At 35.8% G+C, this 19,235-nt stretch overlaps 1 protein-coding gene across 3 annotated transcripts in view; it reads right to left on the bottom strand.

The window, feature by feature from the left end:
* The window catches only part of LOC106875974 (uncharacterized), a 43,151-nt gene that overhangs the window by 8,607 nt on the left and 15,309 nt on the right, over positions 1–19,235 (bottom strand). For all 3 annotated transcript variants that reach the window (XM_052971799.2, XM_052971800.2, XM_052971798.2), the window contains exons 3-9: positions 15,612–15,740; positions 12,523–12,635; positions 10,786–10,903; positions 7,773–7,936; positions 4,609–4,668; positions 3,212–3,314; positions 322–471 (exon numbers count right to left, since the gene is read on the bottom strand). In XM_052971799.2, the coding sequence (XP_052827759.1) occupies positions 322–471; positions 3,212–3,314; positions 4,609–4,668; positions 7,773–7,936; positions 10,786–10,903; positions 12,523–12,635; positions 15,612–15,740 (837 nt within the window). The remainder of the gene's footprint in view (positions 1–321; positions 472–3,211; positions 3,315–4,608; positions 4,669–7,772; positions 7,937–10,785; positions 10,904–12,522; positions 12,636–15,611; positions 15,741–19,235) is intronic.

Here is a 19,235-nt window from a genome sequence, read left to right as displayed (position 1 = left end):
TTCTTTAATAGCATTGACAATGACTTCAAAGTTTTGGCCTGCTAAGCCATCAATATATATATATATATATCTGTAAGAATAAGTGTCACATATTTTTACAGATAAATTCCTCTATTTGCATAATATCAAGGTATCTTTCTTTCTTTTGTTGTCCTTCCTGTCAAATATATATATATATATATATATATATATATATATATATATATATATATAAATCCAAGAAAGTTAGGGGTTGTGAATCCAACCCACTAAGGGATAATATCTATCCAATATACTGTGATTCTGATTCATTATATGTTTGAAGAAGAATTGTATACTTACGCTTTAAACAATAAACAGTGAGACCTAGGAGTAACAGACCAACCGTAGCTCCAACAACAGCAAGGAAAATGGTTAATTTTGGGGGGTTTGGAGGTTCTTTTGTCGAAGGACTTGTAGTTGTTGTCACTTCTAAGCATGATTGACCAATCTCTATAAAAGAAAATTTAAGACAAAATAAAATAAAAACTTACACAGTATCACTTGAAAATGAAACATTTTTTACCTGAACCAGAACAAAAAAAAAAATTTTTTTTTTTTTAAATATGAACCTCTGATAGCTTTGAAAATATTTCCCCCTGAATCACTAATTTTCAATGGATACTCTGAATAGATTTCCTAATTCCTACACAAAATGTTCAAACCACTTACACATTTTAAGCCATCTATATTCCTTAATATGTAAAATTATCTTCACATATGCCATCCTCCCATCCTAATCTCCAGTGGACTCTTATTTTATCAAATACATGTATACTGGATTAGAATCCAGTAGCTCTATTACTCAAGTGTTGCTGGTCTCTGGAAGCTGTTAAGAGAAAAGTAGAGGTTTATGAGTAAACCTTACTTTCTCAAATACTTTCTATCATTATCATCATTTAATGTCCACTTTCCATGCTGATATGAGTTGGATGGTTTGACAGGAGCTGGCTAGGCAGAAAACACCAGGCTTCAGCGTCTGTTTTGGCATGATTTTTTTACGGCTGGATGCCCTTACTAACATCAATCACTCTGCAGAGTGGACTAAGTGCTTTTTATGTGGCACAAGCACAGGTAAATCAGTTTTGGTATGATCTTTTTACAGCTGGATGTCCTTCCAAATGCTAACTATTTTACAGTATGGACTGGATGCATTTTAGATGGCACTAGCACTGGCAGGGCCACCAAGTAACTTGCAAGACAAATATCCTTTGAGAGGGGAGGAGGCACTGAAGGAGGTAATCTTGTGACAGATGATGAAAGCTTAGACTGACAGAAGCAGAAATAGGTGTCTTACTGTAGAGGAGGTACATGGTTATTCTGTTAAGTCGTAGACTTCCATTGCAAAAATTACATGCTATTCAAAAAAGCATGCTGGATGTTATTCACTTACTTTCAACTTTTCTCATCTACCTTATATGAAGGTCCACAACACATTGAAACAGATGCTCCATGGACTACAAGTGCAGGTGTTCTTTCACAGCGAAATAAATGCGTCACTTTCCAGTCCAGGACTTTTTCCCTCACTGAACAAAATCTCTCATCACTTTTATAAAGAAGCAATCGCTATCAGAGAAAGTGTCCTGAAATGGTGAACTTTTTACATTGAGACTATTTACATTATACACTGACTAACAAACAGTCTTATATTTAGTTATAGAAGTAGAAGATATTCAAAGAATAAGAAGATTCCTTGTTGGTACATACCACTTTACTGGCTGTAATGGCTGGCTACCTATCACCCCTAATTCCTCTCATTACATATACTGTCTTATTCCCCAAAAGTCCATTAAGCACCTTACTCATGACTGCCACCATCATACAAACTATTGGGTCACCCCATAAATAATGTGGTTTTTTCAATTGCATGAACTAAAAGTCAGAGGGGGACACGATAAACTATTTGCATCAACTTGCTATAAAAGCAGGTAGTAATTTCACCTTGTACTTATTCTTAGTGCAAGTTTTGAAGAGTGCAGTACGATTTTAACAGTTATTTTTTCAAAGTTATAATGGAAGTGACAAAGGGGCATATTCAGCATATTTTGCTTTAAGAGTTCAATAAAGGCAACCATGCAATGGAAAATGTGAGGAATATTAATGCAGTATACGGGGATCAGACAATAAGCGTAAGCCAGTGTCAACAGTGGTTCCAGAAATTCCAAGGTGGAAACTACAGCCTAGAAGACAAGCCTCATCCTGGAAGATCTGTAGAGCTCGATGAGGACATCCTACAAACCCTGGTGGAACAAAATCCTATTGTAACTGTTGAGGAACTAGCAGAGAAGCTTGGATTTGGTCATTCAACCATTCATTGAGACCTGCATGCCATCGGAAAAGTTAGCAAATTGAGTCAATGGGTTCCTCACAAACTTTCCGAGTCTAACTGCGCACAGAGAGTGAATGTGTGCTCTTCTTTGCTGTCACATCTCCTGAATGGACCTTTTTTTGGACTGAATAGTGACTGGTTCTCTATAAAATTGTCCAGTGCCAAAGACAGTGGGTAAGGAGAAACACCAGTACCCCAGGCTAAAGAAAGTTTTCACTCATATAAGGTGCTGTTATGTATTGTGGAATATGAAAGGTTTAGGCCACTTTGAACTTTTAAACCCAAACCAAAAGATAAAGATCTACTGTGAGCAGCTTCAGTGGCTTAAGTCAGTGCTAGAAGAAAAACCACCATCTTTGGTTTCAAGACGAAAGGTATTCTTCCATCAGGATAATGCTCAGCCACGTACAGCAAGGCTGGAGCAGTTTGAATGGGAAACGATGCCCGACCCACCATATTCACCGGACATTGCTCCATCTGATTATTTATTCCGCAGTCTTCAAAATCATCTGAACGGAAAAAATGAATTCTATAGACAAGGTCAGAACAGCACTGGAGGAGTACTTTTTGTCACGGACAAGTGAATTTTGGAAAAGGAGCCTTGCAAGTCTACCAGATAGATGGCAGAGCATTGTAGAAAATAGAGGGTATACTTTAGAGTGAAAAAGTACTATCTTAATCTGGAAAAGTCAAAGAAGTATAAAAAAAAAACTGCATTATTTGTGGGATGACCTAATACATTACTCTGAAACTCTCACAGACCCCCTCCCCCATTAACCTTTGTGGCTGATTTCCAAACATTTTATGCAAAATGCACAATACATAATAAAGTTTTTTCTTTGGCATTGTTTTAGTATTGCTTACTTTCAATGGAATTGGTTCGGGTCCGAACACAGCCTTCACCACATTTTTCATTAAGGTTTATACAAATACAGTTGGTAAAGGGATTTTCATCAAATATTTCAACCTTTAAAAAGAAAATTTTAAAAAAGAGTAAAAACATCTACTGAATAAATATTTCAATAAACCTTCAAGAGAGGACTCAATACTTTTTAATACTATTATGTTTGTATCATCCCAATCAAATACCAATCACAATTAGTCTTTCATTCCCACTTTTGCAAAAGAATAAGTTTTTTGTTAATGTCAAGACAACAAAAGTTTAAATAAAATATAGATTATCATAATCATTTTAACATCCTTTATTGCATGGAGTGGACAACAGTTTTCAAAGCAGATTTTCTATGGCCAGATGCCCTTCCTGTCAACAACCCTCACCTGTTTCCAAGTAAGGTAAGATTTTCCCATGGCCAGACATGTTTTCACAAACTACTGAAAATGAAGGACACTGTTTGCAGGATGGTATCAAACAATGGAGACAGTAACACACACAGACACAGGACTTTTTACAATTTTCATCTACCAGACTGAATCACATGGTTTTGGTCAGCCCTGGACTATAGAAGATATTTGGCCAAGGTGCCACACAGTAGAACTGAACCTAAAACTATGTGGATGGGAAGCAAACTTATTGCCATACACCTATTTCAAAGAATTTATTATGTGAACAGTACCTGAAATAAATCTAATTTAAAGAATACAGAATAACACCCTTTCAAGTTTACATATTTGGTAATCACATATCAAGTGACAAGAGGTACTAAGATAAAAATCAATGCACACACACACACATGTATTGGAAAGGTAATGACCCCCCCCCAAAAAAAAGACAACACAGGAGAGACAAGTTTTAATAAGTATTGTATTAGTTTGACATTGAAATGAAGGAAGAGAAAGAGTTGACATTTTAGATGTGAGTTCTTCATCAGAAGAGCAAAGGAGGAGAGAGAAAATGTAAGTGGCTGAGAAGGAAAGAAAAAAATGGGCAAGGTTTTAGGAACCTGTGAAAGAAGAAATTTAGAAACAACACTATAAAACAGTAATGAAAAGTCAAGTGAACTAATACAAATTCTGGAAAAGAAAGAAAGTCCCTAGTTTGGTAGAGACTGATAGCAGTAGATGTGTGAGTATGTGTAGAAGTGTTTGTCATGGAAGAGACAAATTTTTTTTTTAAATTACATAGCTAGTGGTAAGTCCTGAGAATCTGAAAATGTGGAAGAAGTGGAAAATTCTACAAGAATGAAACTCAGGGAACACATTCAACAATAATTTATGCAATTATCCAAATTAACAGAATTCTTTTTAAATGTCATAATTTAACAAAATGTGGTAAATGAAGACCAATATGGAAAATAACTTACAGTTATGTAGTAGCTTCCAGGACATATTCCAAGAAAGTCATGGGTTAATCTTGAGGTTGTCTGAAAAAAAAAAAAAAAGAAAACAAATTTGTAAATTTGACTCTGAATATTTTTCAAAGTAAATCTATAATTCTCAGAGATATCTTTGAAACCTGGTGTAACTATAAAATAAAATTTATAGATACACCAATAATTCTGGTGCCATTAAATTAGGTAAAATGATTTATATTTTACCGAATTCAATGGTTAAAATTAATTTTTAGTCAAGACAAAAATTATTATTCATTTAATAGTAGGAAAAAAAAAGTTTGTTTTAGCAATAGTATTGATATACCCAAAAGAATTATTCTTTACATAATTACATCATCTAAAACAAAATAGCCACAAACTAATTTTCTTTGTTTTGTTTTATAGCCAGACCTAGATCTGATAGAAAAATAGAAAGACAATTTAAATACAGTGGTACCTTGACCTACAAGTTTAATTCATTCCGTGACTGGGCTCATAACTCAAATTACTCGTATGTCAAATCAAATTTCTCAACTGAAATGCTATTAATCCTTTCCCGGCCCCACAAAAAACACAATTTTTTATGCAACATGTTTTTAAATACAAAAAATGTACTTATAAATAACGATTATTGTATAAAAAAACAATACAATAGCATGTACTGCAATAAACTGATTTTATTAAGTATCATGTACAACATTTACTTTGGAGATCAGACAACTTGGAGGATGCTGACAGAGGTAGAGGAGAAAGGCTGAACTGAATACCTGAATCTTATTCGCTCATTTTTGCCTTTTTCACCATGCTTTCCTCACTTTCATCTGCAGGAGTTTTCGATAAAAACCTGTCCAATAAGGTCTGTTTCATCCTCACTTTCAGAGTATTTCAGAAATGAGTTAGGCAAGTGTCATTAAATAGTGTTGTTGTACGCCCAAATGCAACTTTTTCTGGGCATTTCTTTTGAATAAAGTCTGAAAGTTTCTCACACATTCTCAACATTTCCTTTTTCATATTTGTAGAGATAATCTCCTCCGTCTCCTTCGCATCATCTATTTCCTGCAAAACCTCCGTACGTTGCTGTATCTGTAGTTCCTTTAGCCCTTCCATTGTCAGTTCCTTGGAATGCTCCTCAATGAGCTCATTGATGTCACCTTCATCCATGTCCAGGCCCATGGACTTGCCAAGGGATACAATCTCCTCTATCACTGCCGCTTCGGGTTCAAGCCTTACAAAGTCCGTTTCAGACACAACCTCAGTTCACAGCTTCTTTCACACAGAGGTCAAGGTCCTCTTTGTAACACCCTGCCAGGCCATATCATTAGTTCTGAGGCATATCACGATGTTATAGTGGTCCTTCCAGAACTCTCGAAGGGTGAGGTTTGTACTCTCTGTCACCTTAAAGCAGTGGCATCCTCGAAGTGCTTGAAGAGTTTCTTGAAATTAGAAATCTCCTGCTGGTCCATGGGCTGCAGGATAGGGATGGTGTTGGGTGGACGGTAGAGAACTTTCACAAACTTGAACCCTTCGAGGATGTCATCTTCGAGGTTAGGTGGGTGAGCAGGTGCATTGTCCAGGACAAGAAGGGCTTGCAAGGGTAGGTTATTTTCCTGGAGATATTTCTTAATGCCAGGATCAAAGACCAAATTCACCCATTCCACAGAGAACTACCTGGTGACCCACACCCTTAGATTTGCCTTCCACATAACCTGCAGTTTTTCTTTCAGAATCTTATGTGACTTAATGGTTCTGGGGTTTTGCGAACGATAAGCAAGCAGTGGCTTAATCTTGCAGTCGCTGCTTGCATCGGTGCACAGTGCAAGGGTTAGCCTATCTTTCGTGGGTTTGTGGCCTTGCATCTGCTTCTCCTCTACCGTTATATAAGTCCTCCTTGGCATCTTCTTCCAAAAAAGTCCTGTCTTGTCACAGTTGAAGACTTGCTGGGGGATGTATCTTTCAACTACTATAATTCTGGCAAAAGTTTTGAGGTAATCCTTAGCTACCTACATATCCACTCTCGCTGCCTCACCATGCCTGAACAGGGAGTGGATGCTGGTCCTCTTTTTAAAATTCTCCAACCAGCCCCTACTACCTTTAAATGGCTTGCTCAATACCTTGTCCATACAAGTGCCTGGGGTCTGCTGCAGCAAATTAATGTAAATAGCTTGTACGTTCTCACAGATTATACCCTCCATCATGGTATCTCCTGCGAGCTGCTTCTTCGTCAACCACACGGTCAGCAGCTTCTCCATATTTTCATGGATAGACATTAGCTTTTTAGAAATTATTTTAATGCCCTTGACTGGCATTATAGCCTTTATTGACTCCTTCTGCTTCAGTATGGTGAAAATCATAGAAATGCTATGCTTGTACTGTTTCGCCATGTCAATACATGCACACCTTGGTCATGTTTTTTTGATAATTTCTTTCTTTAATTCAATGCACATCATCTGCTTCTCACCACTGTCCTTTGCACTCACTTTTTTCAGACCCATGGTTGGAAAAACAAAGTTTTGCAAAATAACTGCAAGCACAATTGCAAGCAACACTGATGCTTCTGTAGCCTGCAACAACTAAGTGAGCATTTTAACACCCATGTAATTAACGACCCACTAACGATCTTTGCACTTGCTAACGTGTATATCTGTCTAGCTAGTGAGTAAGACACGGGATGCTGGGTGGATGTTACAGCATTCACTGTGGCGTTTGCTATGCCAACTAGTGGTGGGGTATATGAAGTTGGCTCATAACCTGAATTTTAGCTTGCATCTCAAAGCAAAAGATTAGCTGAGAGATAGCTCATATCTCTAAAAACTCATTAGTTGGGATACTCGTAAGTCAAGGTACCACTATGCTTAGTTTTGTGGCTGCAATTTACTGAAAATAACAAAACTGTGTAGAGTACAAGACAATGGAGACTATTGAAGCAAAGTTACATTTACTATAGTTATTACAAAATAACTAACATCAATATAGTCAAAAATAATTTACCAAGATAAATCAGTAAAACAATGCAAGGGAATAAGTTTTATTTAAAACTAAATGGATAAGAATCAAGATAGGGAAATAAAGACTTGAAAAAGAAGAAACGTTTTCTTTATTTATTATTGAGAATTAGAGAAATATTAAAATCACTGAAAGGGTGAAATTTGACAAACCTTGGAAGAATTGACAGCCACCATATTTAAAATGGTTGAATTTGTATAATGAAGTGCTACTTTATACATTTTTATATTACACTTTGAAGGTCCTTGTTCAAAATCCACAATTAACTTGTCCTCTTTTAGTCTATAATCTATTGGGGTTGTCCATTCACGACACACTGCAAAAGTAAAGGGAAACCATTTATGTGAACATAAACATTACACAGATAGTAAATGTTGTTAAAATAGGCCAAGGCTGACTAAATTTAAGCAGAAAATATTTAAGGTTATAATTTTCATGTCAATATCTGAATGATTGTTGTTCCCACAATATTACAAGAGTCATTCCCACCAACAAGCTTCAATACCTTTATTACCAAATTTCATATTTAACAGTAGAGGTCAACATGCTCTCTCACATGTCAGAAACTTGCAGCAGAAATGTCCATGAATGTTTAGAATCATTAACAGCAGAAAGAAGTCATTCTTCCTATTAATATAATTCTGTGCAATTAGATAGGAGTTAAGAAATCAGCTTCAATGCTCTTCCATCGAATATACATCAATTTTAGTAAAAACATGTGAATACCAATATTACTGGCTACATAAGGTGGTGAGCTGGCAGAATTCTGATTTTAAAAAAAAGTACTTTTTGAGTACTGAGGTCAATATAATTGACATATCCTTCCCCAAAACTTGCAGACTTTGCGGCAAAATTTGAAACTAATAATACTGGCTACATATATACTCCAGTTATACATCAATATTAAAATACAGAAATAAACAAATAATTTTTAACCTTTCATTTCAACATTATCATCAATGACAACGTTTGCCTCCTCATTCTTCCAACAGCTTCTATGCTTTTGGAAGACCCATTTACACAACAAATTAGGTCAACTAGGTAACACTAACTATTAACTAAGAGGTTTTCTGAGCATTTAAAAGACATTATATTACATAAGCTCTAACTGCAGACTTCTCTTGTGCATATGAAGTCCACTTGTTTTATCTCCATAGTTTACATTGGGTGTGCTATATGAAATTTCTGCATATTCTTTTTCTGTATATCAAATACAGTCATTTTCTTGATGGTATCAGAGTGTATTTCCTACTTGCTAAAACTTTAGTCTTTTACCAAGTTCACTTTCAGGCTTTTCAATACCAGAATTTTGCTTCTCTTTCTGGAATTTTTAAAATCTATCTCCAACTAATAAGAACTATCACAACATACAGGAAGTGCCATGAACAGCCAGTCTTTAACTCCTCAGATACAGCCTGAACATCTATAAGGAGGGGCTGATAATTGAGCCCTGACAGATACACACCAGTCTGTTGAATTCATCACAGACTCTCACCTTGCTGATTACCCTTCTGTGTATGGTTTGTACAACCCTCACAACACATTTATCAGCCACTAGCTTCCTTAGTACCAACTAGAGCACAGAATCCTGTCTAAAACCTTCTTTGGGTCAGCAGAAGCTATGTTAATTGTCTAACTCTAACCTAAATATTTCTCCTGAGTTGCTTCACTAAGAAGATGGAGGTACCAGTAGTTCCTTTTCTTGACACAGAGCTGAACTGTATCTCACCTCGGCTAATTCTCTTTTTAAATGTGCTAGAAATCATTCAGTAACTTTCATAACTTGGTCTATCAGCTTAATTCTTCAGTAGTTTTCTCTCTCTAGTACATCTACTTAACCCATATTGATGATAATGATGATACTCCAAAAACCAGTCATTATGTATTACATTTCCCTCTATTACCTCATTAATCAGCATTTCAGATCTGTGGCTAGTACAGGATTCTAGCAGATAGCCACATATAAGGTTTGTAGCCACCAGTGTATTGTCTTTTAGAAACTTCCAGTCAGCTTCCAGTTATTTTGGGCTTGAATGCAAAAGGTTTGCAAAGGGTAGAAAAAAAAAAAATAAGCATGCTCCAATGTATGTGTAATGTTTAGTGTGCATGACAAACAAAGCATAAATGAGCTGAGAGTAAAGCTGGATACAAATTGTTCTGTGTAAGAGAGAAAACTGTGCTGCTATGGATATGTGATGCATATGAAAGATGTCAGTTGCATAAAGAAGTACCAAGGAGTCAAAGTGAATGGAGTCCCATGTAATCTGGTGTTTGTGAAGGAAATTAGGATTAGACTAAGAATGACATGGAACAAAGAGGTGAACACTGATCTAAAGGGGTAGAATCTCATGGAAAAGATAACAAAAAACTATGAGTAGCAACACATGATGTTGAGGAAGATCAATGCAGCCATCCATAAAAGCAGAGCAAATTGAACAATAAGATGGCATGGTTGTATAATATCTGTGTTTAGATCTCTTCTCCATTATTTTCTTAAATTTCCTTCTTATTGCATTCTTTCTCATTATCCTCTCACCTATCACTCACTCTCCGTCCTATCACTTGTAAGACCACTTATGCGGGTTAATATAGTGAAAGAACAGAAACTGTCTCCTGCCTATCACACTTATTTTTTCTATCATGCCATTCATAATATTTTTCTATTCAATCTCCTTTCCATTACACAATGTTTCATGCCTCCTCTCTCTCTCTCTCTTATATCACTCTCTACTTCCATCTTACTTTTCTTTTACTCCCTTACCCTGGTTCTGTTTCTGTTATCTCTCTTTTCTTGGTCACAATGTCTGGAGTAAATATAGAGAGCATACAGGTAATTCTTTAGTCTTACCAAAGATATGACAACCTGCCTAGTGTTGGTACTATGATAAAAGGTACCAGCACATTCTGTAAAGTTGTTGGCATTCAGGAGAGCAATGAAACCATGTCAAAAATCAAATGAGACATGATGTGAAATGGTTCCTAGCCTGTTTAAGAGAGAGAAATTCCTCATAAGAACTGATGACTCTGGTCATACATCCCACTCCAAGATCATGATTGTTGTTATGAGGGTGGTGGTGGTGGTGGTGGTGAAGATGATGATGATGATACCACCACCAGTTTCCTCCAAGATTTTAAATAAATAAATAATAATTTCAGGTTCCTTACTGAATGTATCAACTTTCCGAGCAGGAAGATAATTGTTTCCAGATTCCGGCAATGAGTAAAGATGAACCAAATATATTCTATTCTTTCTCATAGGATATATTTCAAACTCAAAGTTATACTGCAAATATATTTTTTTAAAATTTCATCAAAATAATGGAATAAAATATTGTTCAGTTCAATTGCATGTTACAACAATAATTTTAAACTTAAAAAAAAAACAAAAAAAAAACACTCAGCTATTTTACTCTTACCGCTTCAATACATTTTTCATTGTTTTAATCTAATTGTCATTAAGAATATTTTACTGCAAGCTTCTTCCACAAGAATTATGTAAACAATTCTTTTTTGGTCCTTTTATATTAATATAGATATCATTTGAAGTGACTACACATATTTTGCAGGAATTTTAATATCTTAGACCAGAGCTTCTTGCACTTCTCACCTTCATTGACATTCATCATTATCAACAACATTCAGAATTTTATTTGTGTACACTAGAACCTCACTGATCCTCCTCATTTCTATCTCAATTACTTTTCTCATCACAAATTAAACATTAAATTCACAATCACCTTTTTTCAATATCTCTGACTACCATTTATATAGCAAGGAATGCCTACTATTTTAGATACAAGGAAATGTGATAATTCTTCTTTAGACATGTTTACTGTTGTTGATGTTAGTCTTCACTAAGTCATAGCTACGAAGCAGAGCCATTACATACATATTACACATGTGTAAACTTGATGAGGAAATTTTCTTCTTCATTAGCTCCTTTATAACCTTCAATGCTCAACAACTACTACTTTCTACAGTCCAAACCAAAAAACATTCACATCTTTCTTTAATTTTCCAATTTTGCCTTCAAAAGGAACAAATCACTGCTATTATGCAAAAGTGTCATAGATCCAAAACATTGCTTTTTCAGTAAACAAGAAAATAGTTTCATTGCTTCATTTCTTTTTACATTAGCAACAGTTTCAGCTTTACAATAATACTTTGTTAGGTGCATAAAATCATAACTTCATGCATGTATGATATTTTCAGTCAGAAATTTTTTTACAAAACTGTTTGCAAACCATTGTACTATACTTTGACAATTTTCATATCTTGGCATCTAAAGCAGCTGGAGATACAATAGTTTAACCAAAAGAACCGGCTACTGCAAGCAAAATTGAATATTGGAAAAAAAAACCCACATTTGGCCAAATTTGGATATACTTTTAACATAAATTTTAACATAGTTTAACATAATAGCAACAAAATATTTACCAAACTATTTCGTCAGAACTCCCTTCCTCCAGCAACACTCAAAATAGAACTTTCACTCCAAGAGTCCACGTTGGTTCTTTTTTCTCTAACATCATCTTTATAATCAACCTTAAAATTTAGTTCAATGCCACCGAATACTTCAACTTCACCAACTCAATGAGAGAACTTCTAAATGGTTGTTTAACCTACTAGATATAACAGTTAAATCTCCTTCAAAATCACTTCCCATCCTATTTCTAAAATGAAGGTATTTGTAAATGTATCCCTAAAAACACTCTGTATGAATGAAATACAAGGTGGTCAAGACTGATGTATCTCTGATCAAAGGTTATCTTGATCAGGGCTAAAAAATAACTTCATCTCCAGCAAATCAATAGAACATGCAGGATCAGTAACATATTCCATGTAGATGACCATCTTCTTGGGGTTCAAGAAAGATTCTTTAAAGATAGAAATTGTACTCACATTACTAATGGATTTGTTCTTCAGAGATTTAGAAAAGTCCAAAATTCTACAGATGTTTTTACTAGAATCTTGAAACTCATATTCAATTCTAAATCCTTTTAAACGGGTAAAATCTACGAAAACAAATATAAATATAGTCAAATCAAACATTACATGTTAAACATTAATGATCAAACATTAAAAATAACAATAAACAAAACAACAAAAGGACATACATAAGGAATTTATTAAATTGACACTCAGTAAAATTGGAAAAAAGAGTGGGTTCTGAACACCTCAAGCATAGCTCTGTCAGAAAGAGGAAGAAGGAAAAAGTCTAGAGAAGGAAAAAAAGTCTACAAACAGCACATGTGGTTACATGTTCTGAAGTAACCAGATGTGGGAAGAAAGTGGTTTTTGGGACAGGCGAGTGCAATCATGGCCAGTGTGTGTATGGTAGTATCCGTGTGCATGTGTGTTTGTATTTGATGTATGCATAGGGGTGTGGTGTGATGTCAAATCAATGAACAGATTAGGAGCTAGCGTTTAATTTGGTGGTGAGAGGCAAGAGAGGAAGTGAGGAGTGTATGAGTGTTGACATGTGTTTGCATGTGTGCATATGAAGGTGTGATAATGTGACTGTGTGCACGTGTGCGTATGAGTGTCATTGAGGGCATGTGTGGACATGTGTGAGTGTGCATGCATGTGAGAGGCAAGGTAACAAGTGTATGAGTACATTGATGTTGCTGTGTGTGTGTGTATGTGTGTATGTGCGCGGGGCATGTGCAGGTATGTATATGAGCATGAGGGCATGTGTGTAGGTGTGTGCATATGTGTGGTTGTGTGTATGTCTGTGCATGCATGCGTGTACAAGTGTGCATGTGCTTGTGTGTGAAGGGTTCCTTTTTGTACATGTCAGCATATGTAAACATGGATGTGTGCATGTATTGTATGTATGTATGTATTATGTGGGGGGTGCCAGCTATGTATATGGGTGTGTGAAATGGATAAAAAAATAAAAATAAAAATAAATTTTTGAAAATTAAAAATAGATTTTTTAGAAAATGTGTGTGGAAGATGTCACTGGGTGAAGGGGGTCGTGTTTAGTCCAAATGGAGTTTGGGCTTGGAGAGTGAAGATGTAGCACTGTTCAAAGTGAAATATGGTGTTGGTGGATTCTTAGTGCAAGGCCATGCCAAAAAACAGTGAGGTGTGAGGTGGAGTGGCCAGTGGAGCAAAAATGACAGGCAACGGCAGTATTTTTCTGCAGGCAGACATCCCCTAAGTGTTCAATGAATTGGTTGGCTAGCCGATGGCCCAAATGACCAACATGTACACAATTACAAAGGGTACATTGAATGCAATATACCAGATTAGATGAGGTGCGGGAGAAGAAGTCCAAGAGTAGAGAGGTATCCACAACGCATAAACAAAAGGGTCAGGTATTGAGACCGAGTCTCAAAATCCTGGTTATGGCTGCACAGATGTCAGAGACAGAGGAATTAGGAAAAGGGGGTGACCCTTTTGGTGTGGGAGACATGTGGGAGGAAAACTTCAGGTAAAAGTGGGAGCCAGCAAGTTTGAAGGTAGAGGTAGCAAGAGAGTGGATGAGAGAGAGAGAGAGAGAGAGAGAGAGAGAGAGAGAGAGAGAGAGAGAGAGAGAGAGAGAGAGAGAGAGAGGGATCAAGGAAATTGACAGAAGTGTTGGAGATGACAGAGGTGAAGTCAAGAGAAGGATGAAAGTTAAAGATGAAAGAGATAAAGTTGGTGAGTTGCTCACCAGGAGGGAGGCAGCACCAATGCAATCATCTATATAGCAATTGCATAGCTCTGGGGTTGGTCCAAAGAACTGTAAGAAAATTTGGGCCTTGATGTAACCGACAAATAAATTGGGCCTTGATGTAACCGACAAATGCTAGGGCCCATTTTTGTTCCCATGGCAATGCCAGATATCTACTGGTAGATCTCACCCATGAACATGAAGCAGTTAAGCATTAGAACAAGTTCCATAAAGTGGAGAAATGTAGAGGTGCTTGGTGTGGGGTCAGTGCAACAGTTGAGGAAGTACTCAGAGGCCGTCATTGCGGGGGCTGACAATGTAAAGGGATTTAATATCTATGGTGAAGAGGAGATGTGAAGAGCCAGGAGGGAAGGAAAAGGAAATGAAGAGGTGGAAGGCATGGTTGGTGCCATGTATGTGAGATGGAATGGTAGCAGCTAAAAGGCAAAGGATGAGGTCAAGGTATTTTGAAATGTGCTTTGTGGGGTAGTTACAGGCAGAATGATGGAGCAGTCAGAGTTGTTGAGTTTATGAATTTTGGGAAGGAAATAGATGAGGCTAGTGACAGTAGTGGTGGAGGGCAGAAGATGAGACAAGGTCATGGATGGTGGAGGATGTGCTGTTGGTAGGAGAAGAGTCAGAGGGAAGGAGGCAATAAAATACAGGGTTCTGAAGCTGTCAGAACACTTCCTCCATGTAAAGGTCAGTGCTCCCACCACTGTGGCCCCACCTTTGTCTGCCAGCCTCTCTCCCCGCTCTCTATATCTATATCTATCTATCTATCTATCTATATATATATATATATATATATATATATATATACACTCATGCAATGATTCCAAAAATATATTTAATATCTACTGGCTTGAAGATTTTACCAAAACTAACTTGTACAATCACATACAGTGACATAAGTTCATAACTGATTTTAATATTGTGTGTATGTTTTGCTGCTACATGGAGCATCAAACTCACTATATATTTTTTTATTTTCTACCTTTAGTCTTTTACATATTTATAACAAGAAGAAGCAGCATGAATTTATGACATTCCTTTTTTTTATATAGCTCTTTGTCTTATTCTTCAGGTCACAGAATATGGTACAGAGTATTAAAATTAAACGTTATACAATATCAACTGATAAAATATCACAATATTCACATCTTAAAAACTAGATCTGATATAATAGTACAGAATCTATGTAAAAACTAAATTTCTTAGTTTGCTTTAAGAAATGGAATCTTTGTCTATGCATTAACCATTTGTTAATGGATATGCACCATTCAATTAGATCATAATGGCATATAGAATTTAAGAGAAATTTTCTTACTTGCACTCCACACAGCTTTTATTCCTTTTTTCCCATTTTGCAGGAAGTCTGTTAGTTGAAGAATCTTCGGCTTTTCTGGGAACTTTCCATCAGAAAAAGGCTTGAAGACTTCCAAATTCGCATTACAACCTGAAACATTGAAAGTATTTCTTTGATATCCATTGACATTAGAGAAAACTAATTTTTACATCATCAATGGTTTTTGAATGTGAATGAGAGATGAGGGTCCTGTAATTTGTTGCTGAAAAAGCAGCACAGATGATTTGTTTATACAAGGAGTGCTGAAAGATTCCATGCTTTGGATCAGTTTGAAGGATCAGTTAATTATGATTCCCTTCTCAGATTCACACTTATTGCAACAGTTCTTCAGTTTTTCTATGCCCTGTAAAAAGAACTAGGAAGGTTGGGCCTCCAACCAGAGTTCTATAGCAGTGATCACTTCCAAATCAGAGTGAAATTTCATTCCACTGAAATGTTTCTTCAGTTGTAGAAAGAGACAATAGTTGGAGGGAGCCAGATCAGGAGAGCAAGATGGGTGGTCTACTAATTCAAGGCCAAAGTCAAATATTGCCTGTAGATTTTCATGTGCTGTGTGTGCTGGTGCATTGTCCTGCAAAAACGACACCACAGCTCAGCTTTCCACAGCATTTTTGCTTCAAAGCTTTATGCAGTTCATCCAGCAGAGGTATGAAGTATTCAGTATTGATAGTACAACCCTTTGGCAGGTATTTTGTGAGGAGTATTCCATCTTTGTCCCAGAATACTGAGGCCAGAATCTTTCCTGGGATGTGGTGAACCACTGTGGTGCCACTCCATTAATTGCTGCTTGGTCTGGGGATCATAATGATGAAGCCAAGTTTCATCTATGGCAACTGACTGAGCCATAAAATCAGCCTCTCCAACTGCAAACCAGTCCAAAATCACCTTTGATGTTGTCACTCTGATGCACTTCTGATTTGCATTCAGGCATTTTGGCACCCATTTTGCAGAAAGCTTTCTCATGTCTAGAATGTTGTGGATGATGTCGCCAACACTTTCCCTGGAAATTTCTAGTCTCATCTGTGATTTTAGCTGAAATCCCCAAGAATCATGACATGCACAGTGTTGGCTTTGTCCTCTGTGGTCGCAGAAGATGGCCATCCTGATCAGGGATATCTGTGACATTGAAATGACCAGTCCCAAACTTTTGACACCCAGATTTTCACTGTGGAGTAAGATGGGCAGCCATCTGTCAAGACTTATTTTATCTTGCCATGGATTGCTGCTGCTCTTTTACTTTGCAAAAAAGAGGAACTTCCTGACCGCCTGTGCTTCAATTTTTACCAAAATCCTCTGTAAGAGCTGTCATCATGTATTAAATCTGCAAAAAAGAGAAATGTTGTATATCATCATGATTTTTTTTGCATATCTTCAAAATAATTGTCCTATCTCCCCTGTAAAGGGTACAGCTCTATCCTTCCATGCATCCCTTAAAGCCAGGAACTTTACAGTACCCTGTTATAATGATCAAATGTTTGTGCTGTACATTAGCTCACTCCCTCCATCAAATCAACAATGCATGTACCTGTTCACACTGTGTCACGCATCAGATGTCAAAGTAATTGCAGAGTAACATAAGATGAAGTGTTTTTCTCAAGATTATAATGCGCAACCCAGTCAGGGAATCAAACCAACAGTCTTGCAATCATAAGAGCAACACCCTCACCCCTAGGCCACATGCCAACACTCTTGGATATTATATGAGAAGAAAAAGCATGGAATGAGGGGCGAAAGGACTTAGTTGAAATAATTAACCATTCTTATCATTATTTCTAATTTACTTCATCAATATTTCTAACAATTCTTAGATATTCAAAGTCAAGATTATGAAATATGTAAATTTTGTTTAAATGAATTTGAGTCATGAACATAAAGTTTTAGTTTATAAATTATAGAAACAGAACCATTTATTTTATATTTCCATACACCCCTCTACACCTACCACTAATTTCTTTAAATTCTATCAATATATACTCCCTTCACAACTAAACTATGTAATGTCAGTGAGACAAATTTCATTTGTAGATTGCATCTATAAACCATATCCTGTCTACCTACATTATGGAAGCAGCATTTTATACACAGTAGTTTCAGACTACTACTATCAGCCCATTGGTAGCTAAACATCTTCCCTTTGTCAGAGCAATAAATGGCCCTTCAACTGAAAGATTAATGCAAAATAAGAGATGCTTAGTCTAGCCCCTAGCAAAACACTCTAGTGCTAGTGGTGGTCTGATAAAATTAACCCGGTCAACAATGAGGCTGGCAACAGAATGGGTGTCTAAAGATAAAAACTATGCCAAAGAGGTTTGGAAGTGGGGCTCTTCAATCTCACAGAAGACAATTCCTCAAGTACATGTGGCATAATAAAATACATTCAATCAATGTTATATAAAATGGTTGTGATAGGAGAGGAATCAAGTTGTAAAAAAACTTGCCAAAAGGAGAAAGAAAGGAACACATATCAAAGAGAATAGTTGAGTTCTACATCAAACAATTTCTCTAGTTTCAGTGGCATGATAAAAAGTATTGATGCTGTGGAATGGTTGGTAGCAAAAAGCACATCCAGCTAGCTCTAACTGGCACTCTGTCAGTCACGATGATGAGGATTCCAGTTGATCTGATCAACGGAACAGCATGCTTGTGAAATTAGTGTGCAAGTGGCTGAGCACAATCCAGATATGCATACCCTTAATTCAATTCTCAGGGAGATTCAGCATGACTCAGAATAAGACAAGGCAAGCCCTTTGAAATACAGGCACTACTCATTTTTGCCATCTGAGTGGACTGGAGCAAAGTGAGACATGCTAAAAATAACATTATGTACTTAACAACAGAGAAGTTGGTTGTTTTATTATTTTTTTCTGTTGCTGTAGGTGTCACATGATGAAAAAGCATGACATGATACTTGTCAAACCTGTCCAACTCATGCAAAAAAATCACACACAAAACAATATTTTTACAGAAGTACACTAAACCAGTCTTTCTTGGTCAAGATATTTATATAGGCGCAGGAGTGGCTGTGTAGTAAGTAGCTTGCTTACCAACCACATGGTTCTGGGTTCAGTCCAACTGCGTGGCACCTTGGGCAAGTGTCGTCTACTATAGCGTCGGGCCAACCAAAGCCTTGTGAGTGGATTTGGTAGATGGAAACTGAAAGAAGCCTGTCGCATATATGTATATATATATATATATATATATATATATATATATATATATTTATATATATATATATATATATATTTATATATATATATATATATTTATATATATATATATATATTTATATATATATATATATATATATATATATATTTATATATATATATATATATATATATATATATATATATATATATATATTTATATATATATATATATATATTTATATATATATATATAATATATATTATATATATATATATATATATATATATATATATATTATATATATATATATATATATATATATATATATATATATATATATATTATATATATATATATATATATATTTATATATATATATATATATATATTATATATATATATATATATTTATATATATATATATATATATATATA

This window comes from Octopus bimaculoides, chromosome 11 (genome assembly GCF_046866305.1).
Source record: "Octopus bimaculoides isolate indiv1 chromosome 11, ASM4686630v1, whole genome shotgun sequence".
Lineage (NCBI taxonomy): Eukaryota > Metazoa > Mollusca > Cephalopoda > Octopoda > Octopodidae > Octopus > Octopus bimaculoides.
This window is presented reverse-complemented; position numbering and strand designations above follow the sequence as displayed.